Genomic DNA, 16381 nt, shown 5'->3' with positions numbered 1-16381 from the left:
AGCACTTAAAAGGAAACTCCCACGCAGACGATGTCAAGAGCCATCAAACATGGCCCACAAAATGGCTTTTTAATACGTGTAAGTGTGGCCGAGTGGGAGCTCCTTATTATTTAAGGAAAACGTGCTTCGTGTGGATGGGGCGGATGGGGCATACAACAGCTGCAACAACGTTTTTGTCAGTGCCAAGTGCAATAAACTGCAAATGAAAAGTGAATTAATTTTTAATAAAGCGACACAAATGCTTGTGTCCTGGGTCCCCAGCTCCTGTCGTTTATCCTTGGGGATGTCCTGCTTACTTGGGGCATGTCCTGTTTTGGGGAATGTCCTGTTTCCCAGCATGTGTGTGGGTGTGCGTATATAGGGGCCAGGGCAGCGTTTGTGTGCTTTTGCGTGGCATTTGGTTACTTTATGGCCTGCGGCATACTTGTGGGTGTCGTGAAATCAACACGAACCCATAGCCATATCTATGCCTATGCCCTATGCCCTATGCCCATGCTCATGCCCATGCCCATGCCCATAGCCTCCACCGTAAGCCCGTACTCCATTTGCCCTGCCTTTAGTTGCTCTCATGGTTCGCCTTTGTCGGTTATCAATACACGAAAACCCTTCCCTGTCGCTCCTGTCAGGGTGTCCAGACCGCAAATGGCAGCACAGCACCGTCGCCACTCAAAATTCTCTCCAGCATTGCGGTCAACGCGAGTCTGGGTATTCACAGGCAGGTGTCCGCTAGTGTTTGGAAAGCCTTAGAGTACACGGGAATTTCAAGTGATTAAAGGACACAGCCCTTAGTGAATTATACGCAATTTCGGATGCGTTTCCGCGATTTCGAGCGAAGCCCAAAGAGCACACGGAGCTCATTAGGCAGTTGATTGAACCAGCTCGAAATGGAGCCGGAATGTTTGTGCAAGTCGCACTGAAACACAAAATTTAGTTGGTGGCATTACGAAAGGGGATCTAAGCGTATTACAAAAGAGTATAGCGGTCGTGTTTTCTACTTTGTGGAATCGTTATTTATGTAAGCAGCCACTGATTTTTGCAGCTATCTATTCCTGAATGGCCCTGAAACTTTAAACGCCTGCAGGGTAAACCATCAGCTACCTTAAATTATTATTAACCATGGGCAAACATCCTTGACACCAAACTCCATCCACGCGCTCCCCCCCGGCAGCCTAATCCGCAAAGTGCATACTCAGAACGGAAAAAAGCAGGCAGCAGAGGAAGCTGAAAATTTGTGCCATAAAAAATTAATATGCAATTTAAAAAGTTATCGCTTTGAGTTTTTCTTTTACTGCTAACAAAAATTAACATTTACTTAGAGGAAAAGCAACAGCTGCTGCAAGTTTTCCACCAGCTTTTCCACCCACCAAGGCTACCAAAAAAAAAAACACAAAAAGCACAAAAAAAGGAAACGAACGAAGAGGCGCTCCAATAAAATACCAACGTCTCGTGGCACCTTTAGCTTGTTGCAATTTTAAGTTGCTCTGCAAAATTAATAATTTTCATGTGGCTTTTCCTCACCCTGTCTCTCTCACTCTCCCTCTACCTCTGTCTTTCGTTCTCTGTAAGTGTCTCCTCGCCTTCTCTCCTGTATGCATATGCGATTTTCGTACAAAGTCGGAGTGAGTCCCGTGTCTGGGAGGTGAGAAGTAGAGGTGGAAATGTTTGAGGAGCTGGAAGCGACCCTCTCCCACTCCTCTGTGTATGCATTTATAATTCGTATGCTCATGTCGCGTATGACGTGACAGAGGAGGGCTGGCAGGAGCTAAAGGTGCTCCAGCTGGAAAGATGTTGCATGAGCTACGAGGCTGGCTTCTTAATGCCGTTTCTCTCGGCCACCCACCCACTTTTCCATCAAGCTCTCGGAGCGGAGCATCTTTCGTCGTTCGTTTTTCGTCTTTCGACTTTTTCGTTTTTCTCCATCTTGTGCATGTTACGCTCTATGCATATTTGATGCGCTCCACCGCCCCTCTGCCCCCCCTCGCACCTGTGCAGAAGCAGCGTGAGCATGATTATGGGATTTTCCCAAGGATACGGAAAGGATGTCAATAAATGCGAGAGTGCAACTCATTAAGAGATTAAGGGCCACAAGGCAAAGCGATCATCGTCAGCCCCCATAACCATTATGGTGATCATCAAGATGGATCCCCTGGAAATATTACATATTTGCACAGCTGCCCGAGCAGACAGCTGTAGAGACACTGTGGAGCAAAGAACGCAGGAAGCCCGAAAAAAAGAAATCAAAGTTTATGTGCAGGTCTCAAGAGGCTCTCTGCAAAAGAGCAAACTTTTGCCCCTGGCCGAAAGACAACAAAAACAAATTCTCAAGTGCTAGATAAATGGCCAAGCGGGCGGTGGTTTGTGGGGGCGGTAGGTGGGGGAGAGGTCGTCCTGTGGCAGAGGCGAAGGCCACTTGAATGTCATGTAAAGGCGTGGGCGTGGCTGAGAGCTGCATTCGAGCATTCTGTGGGATGTCCTAAAAGTGTTTTTAAGTGCTTCGAGAGGCAGACCTGCAAGAATTTATGGCAATCGAAACGAAAATTAACTAGTTCCGCTTCCGGTTGACGTATGCATATACACATATGAATGTTACTGTACTGAGTAGTTCTTTATGATAGGCTATAAAATGGAGTTCAATTTTCATTGCCATTGTGAATTATATTCGTACAAAAAGTATCATTTTGCATGATAATAAAACGATTTAATCACAATTCCAAGGAAGGAAGCACAGTTCTAAGGAAAGTTCTAGCTTTAAATATACTTTTTGTATAAAGTGCTTTCAATTAGTAAATTATTTGAGCCAATTCAGCCGAATGGAAACCATACTTGTATAAACTTTGGCAATTCAGCAATCACCTCAGACAATTCGCACACTAATGAGTCAGTGTACTACCAGTGTATACATAGTTGGAGCAACTAAAACTACACCGATTAGCTGCGTTTTAATTACTTAAAGCCACCTCTCCAAACCGCCGAGCCTCAGAGCAGCAGTACCACTTTTCCAGTGTGTGTGTGTTTGGGAGTTGGGAAAACTTGCGAATTGCTTGTGAGAGTCGCTTGTCTTTAAGGATTTATGGTTGACGATCTCTATGTGTACGTACGTGCGAGTAAATGCTGGCGAAACTTGGCAACTAATGAGCAAAATTTTGCCATTGCATAAATCATATGCATCAAAATGTTTTCAATAGAAATGGCAGCAGAACAGAACCAAAGTTCCAACCAAACGGCAACATAAATCTATTTATTTCAATGTGTGTGTGTTTGTGTGTGTGTGTGTGTGTGAGTGTATCTTGAATCTGGTATCTCGTATCTGTTTTTCACTTTTCGTCTCTATGTCTCTCAGTCTGTCTGTTCGTCCGATGGTTTGTCTGTCTGTCTGTCTGTCTGGCAATGTCTGCAGAGCCAACCCAATTTCCGGTTTTTGCTTAAGCATTGCAATGCATTGCGCACAATTGTAAGGCCCACACACACATAGATTAAAGCTGTGCCTATGTGTGTGTTAGTGTGTCTTTGTATCTATGTGTAACTGAATTGGAACACATGCGCCCCAGGCCAAAACTGCAGTGCAGTGCACTACTCGACTGCGGTCTTCACACTGGGACTGGAACTGGAACTGGGAATGGAAGTAGGAATGGGACTGGGAATGGGAATGGGACTGGGGCTCATTCACTCACTTACACCAGTGATGCGGAAAAAGGCTCTCAATCACTGTGATTGAGAAATCACTCTGGCTGGGGGATATGCTCGAACTCATAGATCAGAGCCTCCAGTGACTTTGATTGGTCTTCAAAGCTTGCCAGTTATTTGGCAGGGCGGAGCTATACATTTGTAGGAGAAGAGTCCAGCCAACCATTCACGATGCGATGCTCGTAATTTTGGCATCTTCGAAGTTTATTTGGCAGGGAATATCCAGGGTTTTTATCATAAGAGACGGTGTCGGATCACAGTATTTCAATATTTCTTCGCCGCCGGGCATCACGTTTTTTTGTACAGTGACATTCACAGGAATCACAGCACCTACCAAGTAGCTGTTTTCTCATCACTGTGGGACACACACACACACAGCCATACACAGACATGAACACACACACACACATGCTCATTAAAAATGTCTGTCTATCTTTTCTTGTAAATGTATTATGAGCTTTGCTGTGCTCATATTTAACTTTTTCATAAAAGGGAGAAATGGCGTTAAATAAATGTCCTCTGTCTGTCTCTTTCTTCTTCTTCTTCCCTCTCGCTCTCTTTTGCGTTTTCTTTCTCTAGGGTTCTCATGGCACAAAAGTAACCCATGCAATGGGGTAAAAAACTTTTGAAAAGGCGCTTTTCTTGCGACTTACCGTGACACGACGCGTGGCAACCAATCGCCGCCGCAGTATTTGGCCAGCACGGGATCGTTGGTGGAGCTGCCGTCATAGAAGATGAGATGATCACGTTCGCCCGTGCAGTCCGACCAGGCGCGTATGGAGCGTGAGGTCTTATTGAAGCTGGCAATTGACCTGTGTACGAGAGAGGACAGAGTGGAAAGGTTAACCACACGAAACAGAAAAGAAACAATCGCAAATGGGTAAGCAATCAATTCGCAAATTCAATGAAAACAATTCCAATTCACCGAAATCGAAAAGGATAGTATATAGATATATTCGCATACATATATAACTTAATGGCCTGTCAGAGCTTGTAAATATGGGAAGAGGTGTGGGAGCCGGCTCTCCTTTCATAAATTGGAATGTGAAATAAATGGAAGCTAATATCAAAAATACATTCACCTAATCCCATCAATCCAATAAAAAACTTCACATGTTTCCTTTTAATACGTTTTTGCATACAAATTACATTGAATGTTTAGTCAGACAGTCAGTCAGTCAGAGATCCCTCTCTATATGTGCATACGAAATGCATTCTGCCCTCTATGTCTGTGTGTGTGTGTTTTGCTGCATTTAATTGGAATATACAAAACTTTTCGCACAGAATGCTTAACATTCTCGGACATGAAACAGTTTCATTTTGCAGTTGTCGTGCAGTTAACAAACTGCAAACTCGAACTTCGCTTAGCAATTTGCCAAATTGAAATTTGTCATACAAATGCAGATGTAGATGCAGATGCAGATGCAACCCACAGATCCCCATATCCCAATATCCCAACATCCCAGACACACACACATCCATTGAAAGGGAGGGGATGCAAGGAGACGGTACGGGACTGGACGGGACAGAATGGTAATGCTTATTTAATGCTCTCCAATGCAGGTGGCATAGAATTTTCGGTAGTCATGCCCCATACCTATGTATACCCATCATCCCGTCATATGCCCCGTCCTGCAATCCTGCCTTCTACTTACCGCTTCACTAAGGCCTTGTGCTGATTCTCCTGGCTAACGGCAATCATGGCATGTTTGCTGGTGGGAACTTCTTTCTGTCGTATGGTCCAGTAGCAGGTAACATTCCTCGGATACATACCAGGATAATTTGGACTTTGCAGGCGACACTTGTTACGATAGCATTCATCGAATTGCCTCGTACAATAGGTGCCAGGTGTGACACGGCCCAGTTCGAGCGGCTTATCGGGCAGACCGTATCTAGAAGAGAGAGAGAGAGGGAGAGAGAAAAAGAGAGGGGCCCGGCCAAAAGGGTCAGTAAGTGCTGTACGAATAGAATTTTCATTTAGTTACGGTTTCTGTTCGCAGTGTACGTGGCAGTACATTCTGAATGGTATTTAAGTCTGGGGCCAGGGCCAGTGGCACAACACAAAGAGCGGGAAAATTTGCATAAAATGTGCTACCGGCAGGCAGCACAGACCTGGGGTCCACCCTCCTCTACCCATTGTTTAGTTTGCTAATGGTGTGCACAGGATTCGGACTCTGGACTCCGGACAGCGGACAGCGCACCACCACGATCGGACAGTTCGGCGATTCTATTCGGTATTTTGCTCGGTCTCTCTCTTTCCCATGAAAATTGTGTGGAGCTCATTCAAGCGTAAAATACATTTCAATTTCTATTTATTGTAGTACCTCTCATTCACTCGCTTTCTTGCTGAACAAAAAACGCGACACATTCAAAAGGAAGGTACTATAGAGAGAGAGGGATACAAATTTGACACATGCCTAGGCACAGGGCACAGGGCACGGGGCACAAATGGATTGCCCTACAACAAGTACAACAAGTACAACAAGGACAACAAGTACGCGTACATGTTGGTGAGGTGGGGATGAAAATCTATTGAACCGAGTCAGTACAAAGCTCATGTTTTATGCAGGCACAGAGGGCCGCGCCTTCACCTTCCGCCCATCCCCTGGGCGACGACCAAATGGCATTGTTCTCTCAGGTCGAAGGATTTCTAAGCAGTTCTAAGCAGCCTTAGAGGTGAACTAGAAATAGAAATAACAGCAAATGGGAGATGAGAGAAGCCAAAGGCACTCTGGTGGCATTGCAATTGCGAGGTGGGACCGAAGAGTGCCTCCCAGCAGGTGGAATATCTATTGAAAACTGTTCAAGTGTCCCTCTCCCGAAATGCTGCTCTAAACCCTCTGGCAGTTTGTCAGTTCATCGCGGAGCTAGGAGTTTGGGGCAATGGGGCTGGAAGGGGAACTTACCTTACAACTGCATCCGACTGGCTGATAAATTTATATCTTATGCTGAACTCAAAAGGCTTCTCATCTCGTATATTGCGTGGCGGATGAAATACCTAAAAAGAAGGATGGAAAAAACGAGAAAATAGTAAGAACTGAATGCGATTTGAAAATTTATTGAGATTGAGATCCCCGAAAAGTGCAATCTGAGTGAAAATACGCAATATTCTTTGTCGTCGAAGTGCTGGAAGTTTCGCTGCTGCTTAATGCGCGAAAGAATTGCCATCTCCACGCGCAATTTTCCTTTAATTATGCAATCTGCCATTCTTGCAGTTCCACTTTTCCACATTTCCATGTCAACGGCTCATCAACACGTTGCAGAAAAGTGTCTGGAGGAAGCAGAGACAGAGCCAGAGACGGCGACTGAGGCAGAGGCAGAGACCAAACCAACCCAGTTCTCTCTGTCGCAAAGAATCCATTTTTATTAATTTTCATAATTTATGCGTGGCAACTCGACGGCAACTGAAACAAGAATCTCGTCCTGATATGCCCATGGACATGTCCTTTATACTTATATTCCCTTGTCCATTTGCCAACTTTTATGGCCGTGCGTTTATTTAAAAATTAATCAAAAAGTGGCAATGGCAGCCGCGCTGCCGTCGACTGTTGCCTGCCTCAAGTCAACATTACGCATACGCCGTGTGTGCGTGCTGCAAAAGTTGTTCAATTTTAAATTGGAAAAAAAAATGAAAAAATTGCCATAAAGGACACGTAAGCTCTTGGTTGAAGGGAATGCCCTACTCTGGCTGAAGAAATTCAAGATGAAGGGGTTCTTGAAGGGAGTGCTGGGAGATCTGTTAATCTTCTTTACACGTTTCTATGGATACATTTTTATTAAAGATAGTATGATACTCATGGACTCTCGGCAATGCATTGCTGGAGGACTTTTACTCACCTTCACAGATGCCGTTACCGTTGATGTTTCGCTGAAATACAATTGCGGTCCTGTGGCCTTGCCGCACCACGAGCCCCCGGTGAACGGGCGTCCCAATTCGCTGAGCTGCCGAGTAAATAAATAAAAATTTAATTAATTAAAAATCAAGTTTGTTTCACCGCGTTGCTGGTGACACAGCACAGCAACGACGCAAACAGGAAGGTTAAAAGCAATTTGCACGGCTCCGCAAAATGTTGCTCTGACGCAACATTTAAAGCCCACTCCAGTCTCCTCCCAGGGCCGTGTAACATTACGCGGAAATTGGGTTAAGTTATAGTTGGATATGCCCTGTGCCCCGTGCCCTGTGCCCCGTGCCCCGTGCCTTGTGTCCTGTGCCTTTATTGATTTTATTGGCATGAGTGAAAAGCGCATACAAAATTAATAAACACACGGAACGGCGTAATAGCGAAACAGCGTAACAGCGGGATGCCCCTGCCGACCATCTGGCAGGGACTAATGGATTACGAATATGGCTGGAGTGTTGTGTAATTTTTTGCGCTCTCAATGTTTGATTGTTTTCCTTTCCTCGAATGCAGTTGGCACCCGCAACGGTATAAAGAACTGGAACTATGTGCGCCATATATTTCTGGGCCATCTCTGCCATTTTTTGTATGCGAAAAACTGTTGGCAATTGTCGAAGGTGTGCGACCAGCAGCCAGCTGCAACAACACTGCCCAGTGAATAGCAGAGGAGACCAGCTCCAACTCCAGCCAGTCCTGGCTGAACACCAAACCAAGCCCATAAATGTATTTACATTGCGACCAAAAAAAAGGGCGCCTAAAGCCAGGCAAACGGTAGAGCGGATAAATTATTAATGCTCCGAGTGGAGGCGGCCCACAAAAAGAGCAGCCGAGCAGCCGAGCAGTTGGCAGGGAATCAAAAGTGATGGAGTATGGCAGTGCCCTGGAATCTGACAGAATCTCAATCATTCTTTCAGATGCATTCATGGAGTCATCCTGTGATTCATTTGGCACACAGATCTCCTTGAGGAGTCATTCTATATTCTCTCAATCATTCGTTCAGCAAAGTAATACATTCTATATTCATTCAAGGATTCTTTTAATGAGCACCAAACCAAATCCGTGCTACAGCATACCCCTCAGAGGAAAATCTTCTACCCTTTTTTCGGAGGAGGTACAAACGATTCGTTCCGCCCATGGGGCCACTGACATTTATTGAGCCTCGCATAGGCAGCATTAATATGGCTAATACCAGCATGGCATGGCAAGGACCAGTACTAGTGCGAGGGGTGGACAATTTTTTTTCTCAGATTTTCCTCTCTTTCTCTTTTTCTCTTTGCCTGTGGCCTAGGTCGGTGGCCAGCCAGCAGACAGCATCGAGCAATGATGGGGCGGCGGCGGCAGTGTCGAGAATGGGAATGGCAGCTCATTTACACTGAGGTTCCAATTGATTAAGTTTTTAGTTAATGGGTTATTTGAACTGAACCATGGTCCGACCATGATGTCCTTTGCAGTGCCTATGTCGTCCGTGTCTATAGCGCTGGCCCCGAGACCCTTATGCAGGACATGTCCTGCGGCCGGCCCCGGACTCAAACAACAATTTTTGCTGTAATTGCAAAGTCGCCAATCGACGTCTGGCCAATATTTGTAGCTGGTTAGAGTTGCAGTTGCAGAGAGAAAGCGAGCGAGAGAGAGAGAGAGAGAGAGATAGATAGAGATAGATAGAGAGTCCGGGCCATGACTGTCATATTGAATGACCAGAGCCAGTCGTCCCTTGGCCATCCTTTTCCATCTTTCTGTAGGATAAATGGTTGCAGGATAATGGGGGATAGGGCGGGGCTTTGGGGCTGCTGTGGCAGGACCACAAGCAGGCTCGGCTGCCTGGCATAATGGTAATTTTCTGATTTCGATTTTGTGTAAATTCATTGCAAACTCTGGCCGAGTTCGAGTGAGTCCGTTGTCCGTTGTCCGGGGTCCGAGGTCCTGCTCCTAGTCATCTGCCTCTCCCAATCCTTGGTCCTCTTCATCATCGTCATCATGTCCATTGTGTGCATTGGAGCGTTATTAGCATCGACTTCATAACGAATTATTGGACTTTCGTCTTTATCTGTGTGTGTGTGTGTGAGTGTATGTGTGTATGTATGCGGGGGTCCCCTCTCTTTTACCATTTTCCATCTATCTCTGGGTATTTTCCCTATCTTCTCTGCCTTTTTTGCTTTTTCTGCCTCGTTTTGTGTTGGTTTTAAATTGATTGAATTATTATTGTAGCCATGCAGCTTTTTTTCGGCCTGCTTGCCGCCTTTGGGGTTAAATCTTAAAGCAATTTTCCTTGATTAGGGCCAAGGCTAATAATGGTCCGACTTTTTGCCCAAACATTTGCTCACATGTCAGTCGGAATAGTCACATTTGTCTGGCCAGGGGACTTACACAAAGGTAATTGAAAGTTCAGCTTGTTTGTTTATTGTTTCTTGGTTGCACTTAAAAGTCGAAAGAGTTTTGCCCTGCTTAAGCAGGCGTACTATTATATGTAGGTTGAAATATGACAAGGAGTGGAATAATTGAAGGTGTACACTGAATATACGATATCGCAGTAAATTATACTTTAATTATATATTTCATTTTTATATAATAAAAAGTGTTGAAATTAAATAGAATTCACATTCAATTCAATTTAATTTAAATATACAACACTTAACAAAAATATTATTCAGAAAATACCTAATTTAAATATGATATATATTTAAATCAAATATTAATGACAAGAATTACGATTTTTTGCAATTTCCGCTCTTGGAGAATATCGATTGTCATATTATTTTTTGAAGTCTAAGCGAGAATATTAAAATTTTAATTGCAAAATTTAAAGAAAAGAACAAGATATGCCTCGCTTTGTGCTGTTAAGCTGAGTTGTGCACTTCCAGCAGCATTGTGTCGAAAGCATTAAGTATTGAGTGCAACTCAATGTTAATTCTGATCCATTTCGGCCACGCCCTGCGTTGCATTGTTCGGGGCTCAGAGCTGAAACATACACGCGCACACGCACACACACAGACACAGACACAGACACAGACACATACACATACACGCAGTGAGCGATAAAAGTTTTATCGGCATTGCGCTGATGTGTCCTGGCATCCGCTGGATCCTCTTCTCGCTTCATAATCTGCCAACAATGGACAAAAGCTGCCGCTTGTCACAGAAAGGGAAGCCATTCCCTGCTCAGACCCTTCTGTGATAGTACGAGTGTGTGTATTTCCACTTAATTGTGAAACAATTTAAGCGCATTATCTGCAGGTCCCACTGTCCCAGTGTCCCACTGTCGTCCACAATAGATTTATTGGAGTTTAAAGCATTTGGCATATTACAAATAAATTATGAAACCATGGGAGGCATTTAATTTGCAATACAAATGCCGTTCCGATCCACATAAATCGCTAGAAATGAATAAATAAATAAAAAAAGTATTCTAACCTTTGGAGACATTTTCCTTGACAGAAATCGTAAATTTTCCCACAAAAGTTGAACGGAGAAGACCTCGAGTTGAGTTATGAGCTTATCCAAGGCAAACTTCTGGATGTACATACTTGGCTGCACATGTATATCGTCTGTGTATATATATGTATATCCCAATAAAAACTATCGACAAACTTGAGCATGTCCAAGCTGCTTCCAGTCCTTGGGCTGTTGTTGTCCCATGGCCAGGACGAGGATGGCTCTCGGCAGGAGGAGGAATTGTGGAGGAGGAGCAGGTCTAAGCGAGTGTTATGATTGTCAAATATTGAGTCATTTGCTCAAGCTGCTCTCGCAAGGACACACAGCAAGAAGAGCTGCTGCTGCCCAAATCCCCCCTCCTTGGGGGCTGTTGTTGATTTAGGCTAATACGTTTATGCATAAACTTTATTATTTATGATTAGCAATATTAGCAAATAAAGAAGAGGGCGGCCAGGGAGAGTTTTAAATCGATGTCAACGGGGGGGTTTGGGTCATCTAATACCCTGCAAAGCGAACACCACATGTACTTATTTACTGTGAGCGGCGCACAGCGACGCCTGGCCTAAAGATTGTTTGCTAAATTATTAAAAATAATTCAGAAAAGGTCAAGATAAGGACAGCAGCAGCGGCAGCACAGTCCCTGTATCCCTTTTTGGCCTGCTACAAAATGCATGAGACAGAATGTCCAACTAAATTGAATAAATGATTAAACTGAAACTTCAGGCTAGCTCTTAAGTTGGGGTTCCGGGCCCCGGGCTGCGGGGTCCGGATTCCTGGAACTGAACTGACCTGGCCTGGCCTGACCAAATCACACCCGTATATATACGATATACGATATATATATACATATATAGAGGAACGAGCGGCAGCGGATATAAATTTTCCGTTTCGGTCAAGAATTTATGTGGCCAGGCCATGACACGCATTATTTATACAAGTTCGAGGGATCGGAGGGCGGTGCCACAAAAACCGCGTCAGCAGTTAAAATTGCCCTTACTGAAAAAACGTTTTGAAAATAAAAAGTAAAGCGAGGCACACCCAGCTTCGATGGAGGGGATAGGGAAATGTGTAAAAAGACCCGGATACAACACAAACCTGCGGTTAGTTACGGGTCCATATACTACACTACTACTCGTAGTAGAACTGCAACGACTACAATGAACAGGGACAGTTCGAGGGACAGGAGGGGCAACGCTGCCGGGCAGCGGCACAAAAAAATTGAAAATATTTAACTGCATTTTAAAACTGAAACGAAAGACAGAACAAAACAACAATGACAAAGAATTGGGTTTTCGGTGGAAACATGCAACTCTCGGAAGGACTAGAGGGGGTGTCCCTCTCCCTCGCCCTCTCCCCTGTCCATGGATACCCCGAAAACTGTGACACTGCTGCTGGTGCTGCAGCCTGTACACATGTCAAGCGCCAAATGAAACCTCAACAGGACAGTACAGGACGTGTAGAGGAGAGGATCGGAGCGGAGCGGAGTAGTTTTCGGGGACGAGCACCGCAAAATGTCAGCGCACGCCCCACGCTTGTTAAAATTTATTGTTGCACAAAGAGCCAGCAGCCGGTGGGGCAGGGACGTGGCACCAGGCATCAGGCATCCCATCCCCGCCTGACACAGAGCCTACAGCCTACAGAGCTAAACTAATAGAGGTTTATGGTTTTCCAGCAGAGAGCGAGAGCAGTGCTCTAACTAGTTAGCGACGGGAAATGAAACCAATGAAAATCCCGACTTTTAGCAATCGGAGAGGCCTGTACAGGTTGATGGAGAAAAAGAGAATCTATAAATAATATAGGCAAACTCTTTACCGAATGAAGAAACAACAAAGTAACATAGAATCTAGGCAGAAATGATTGAAATTCATTAAAAGATAAATGCAGCACACTTCGGGATATCATTTTCAATTCTGAATACGAGCTTATTTAGAAATGATTCAAAGCCCAAAACAGATACATTTGAACGTCAACACTTTGTATAAACATTTTATTTAAGCTTCAAATGAAAACAGGGAGCATTGGGCAGTAAGGGAAGTGCAAGAAGTGTATCAAAAGCAATTTATCCAATGCCAGTCAACCCCAAAAACCAGCACAGATAAAGATACAGATGCAGATACAGCCACAGATACAGATACAGCTATAAAAAGAGAGTGGGAGAGGGAACATATTGCACAAGTCAATTACAGGGATTTAGTGGGCTTTTTTGTACATTCTATTTAGCCAGGATTTTAGTGTTGGCATTACGACGATAAGGAGATCCCAGACCCTACCCAAATGGAGCCGCAAAGTTTGCGATAAAAATATATACACACACGACACATGCACACCACACACTACTCACTACACACTATATTCAGACTATAGTATGTTGTTATACATGTTGGTACTCGTACATGTTAAATAGTTTTCCTTTTTGTCCCACTGACGATAAGGCAGGACAGGAATGGGCGGGGCGGGGCAGGGCAGGGCAGGGCAGGGCAAATTGATATGAGCACCCAGCAACACGAGCAGCACTCAAGCTTCCAATCCCCAGGATCGACATGACACACACACACACACACACAGGCGTACAATTCAATTCAATTTGCCGGGCTAATGTGGTATTTGTCAACGGAGGACCAAACAGAAAATTACAGAATTACTCGGACATTGATTGAATCGAACGACAAGCCGAGACGACAACGAAAGACCAACGACGACGAAAGCTGCCAATCATGGCAGGGACCAAACTACAGGACCAGGACCCCTCACAGCTCCCCTCATTCGGCTGGGGCATAAAATTATAGCACAGAGATATGGAGTGCAAATCGTCCCACGGGAGTTGCTCGGCGAAACTATTTTTATGATTACGCAATATACATTTTAATAAATTAAATTTTTTTGGCTGGCTCTCTTACCTGCATGAAGCCCTCGGGGCAGCCGGGCAGCTCGCCCGTGGGACTTAGATTCGTTTCATAGCCATCCACATCCGTATCGACCATGCCTTCGTCGAAGCGTCCCACCGTAAAGCCATCAAAGATGATCTGCCAAAACGGAATATGTGGTCAAAAAAATGGTACGTGCATATAAATATGTACAAAAATTAATAGAGTGGCGACTAAAGGGTACCCTATTACATATGTTTGATTTTTACGACTTAATAGGAGATTCATGAGAGACATTAAATTGTATAAATATATTTCATTATTTTAGGCCGAGAATCCTTTATACACCTCTGCTCATCCGCCACATTCCAGGGTATTAAAACTATATTTTATATTTGCTTAAAGTTATGCAAATGAAATTCCATTTGCGAAAAAAATGTAAGGGACCACGCCTCATTGTGCTTGGTCCGCATCCGCCCACTGTTTGCATATTTGATTGGCCATAAAAAAAGAAGGAAAATTCCTGGGCACACACACACACACCCACAGGCATACACACACGCAGTTTCCCAGAGAATGCCTGGGATGCCGCCAGGAGTCAAGTCAAGGTCGGAGCGGGATGTTGCGAGGCTGAAAGTCAAGTGTCTAATCTTATATGCAATATGTACTCGTCTGTACATTATGTACTCGCATGTACATACATATGTGGGAAAACACTTGTACTTCTCCCCCAATAAAATATGCAAATAAATGTTGGTATTTATGTTTGTGTGTGTGTGTGTGGGTGGGTGTGTGCTGAAAATTGAAAAGAAAACTCCAATAAAGGGTTGCAGCAGCAGCATCGGATTTCATTCCAACACCTCTCTACGAAGACGAAAGGAGAGCAGAGATCCCATCCAATTTCTAATATTAAACAATGGAAAAGTGACAGGTCCTGAATGAAAGTGCGGGGGACTCTGGCATGGCATTTGTGGCTTCATTAAAAGCTGCACTGGACACAGTGCGAAATTCGGGGGACAACTTTTTCATTTCAAGTTTGGCTTGCTCTGGACCCTTGGGCAAATGAAGCCAAGTAATTTATGTGTGCTGTTATGTGCTGTGCAGTGTGTTTTTTTGTGAAGTCTCCCCCCCCCCATATTTCATGGCCAACAGAATTTTCTGATTTGTGACCTGACAGTGCGAGAAACCGTGTTGAAAGTTTTCATCACCAGCAAAAGTGTTTATTTGAATGTGAAGGCGTGTCAACCCTTTTCACTTCCGTGCTTTTTATTTCGAATATTCCGACACAATAAAACACTTAGGAATTGACAAATAAAAGCGGGAAAACACTTCAAAAAGTCGTCTATTGAAGATATTCGCACAAACTCCATATCAAATTCAACCTAATTGCCATAATAAAAACAAATATTCCCTTACTGAGCGCTGATAAAAAATTTGTTTGCAAATACATATTTTGAATTTACTGCGAAAAAATATATTCCACGCCGAAATTATTTATAGTACAAAAAAAAAAACTCCATTGATTCATGCCTAGAGATATCGGGTTCTTTATTCTGGCTGGTGTTTTTTGTGTATGTGTAAATGTATATGTGTGTGCGTGTGTGTGTATATTCATGGTCGGGCCATTAAAGAGCGTGAAAAAAGTTGGAAGAATGAGGGCTATTTGATTAAAGCAAACAAATTGCAGAGTTTGGGTTAAGTTACGAGTATTTCAGTATTTCCATTAAAAATTAGCCCATGGGTAAATGGCAACGTCCCAGGCAATTTAAACTTCGCCATTGGGTTGGGTGGGAGCCGGGGACCGGGCACCGGGGACTGGGATGGGCTCTCTCTGGGCTCTGACAATCATCAATCAATATGTACAAACAGACAGGAGCAACAGCAACCAGCGCTGTCCGCCCACATCTCGTCCTCGTCCTCGTCCTCGTCCACGTCCTTGCCAATGTCTAACATTATTATTTCAAGCAATTTCCCACACAGACGCACCCAGGGTGAGAAGCAGGAAAATGGCAGCACGGCAGAGTCCTGGCGAGAGCGAGGCAAGAACAGGAAAGGGAAGCCAAGTGAAAGCCAACCACATGATTTATATGCCACGGGGATGAGGGGAAACGTGGACGGGGGAACGGGGTTAAGGTTCAAAAAATGTGGTCTACAAATGCGGAAACACAAAATAAAAAGTTATAACTTATGCATGACAGATTTGTGCAAGGTGCAAAGCCGAAGAAGGAACACTTTTTGCATACACACTCGCATATCCGTATAGCATTTCGTCTACTTATGGAAAGATAAGTATGTATGTAGGGGTATGTGCGACGAATTGGGGAGTGGATGGGTAACTGTTTTTGCTACGACTACGACTTCCTGGAGGGTCTTGCATGTGGAGCCAGCGCTGAAGGGCGATCCCCTTCGCAGTCCCAGCCCCAGCCCCAGTCCCTGTCCCTGTCTTATTTCATCCCTCGTTCAGAGGAGCGCTGCTCATTGCGATGTTTACGCAAATTGCTTGGG

The 16381-nt window shown here is 44.4% G+C and overlaps 1 protein-coding gene across 4 annotated transcripts in view; it reads right to left on the bottom strand.

Moving 5' to 3' along the window:
• Positions 1-16381, bottom strand: part of LOC4812408 (uncharacterized) — a 100918-nt gene that overhangs the window by 26408 nt on the left and 58129 nt on the right. For all 4 annotated transcript variants that reach the window (XR_004470001.1, XM_001352907.4, XM_033382964.1 and 1 more), the window contains 5 exons: positions 13910-14035; positions 7522-7626; positions 6591-6682; positions 5340-5576; positions 4338-4496 (listed from right to left, as the gene is read on the bottom strand). Coding sequence is in view for 3 of the 4 variants with exons in the window: in XM_001352907.4 (XP_001352943.4) it covers positions 4338-4496; positions 5340-5576; positions 6591-6682; positions 7522-7626; positions 13910-14035 (719 nt within the window). In the remaining variant the exon portion in view is untranslated. The remainder of the gene's footprint in view (positions 1-4337; positions 4497-5339; positions 5577-6590; positions 6683-7521; positions 7627-13909; positions 14036-16381) is intronic.

Source organism: Drosophila pseudoobscura, chromosome X, assembly GCF_009870125.1.
Source record: "Drosophila pseudoobscura strain MV-25-SWS-2005 chromosome X, UCI_Dpse_MV25, whole genome shotgun sequence".
NCBI classification, from domain to species: domain Eukaryota; kingdom Metazoa; phylum Arthropoda; class Insecta; order Diptera; family Drosophilidae; genus Drosophila; species Drosophila pseudoobscura.
This window is presented reverse-complemented; position numbering and strand designations above follow the sequence as displayed.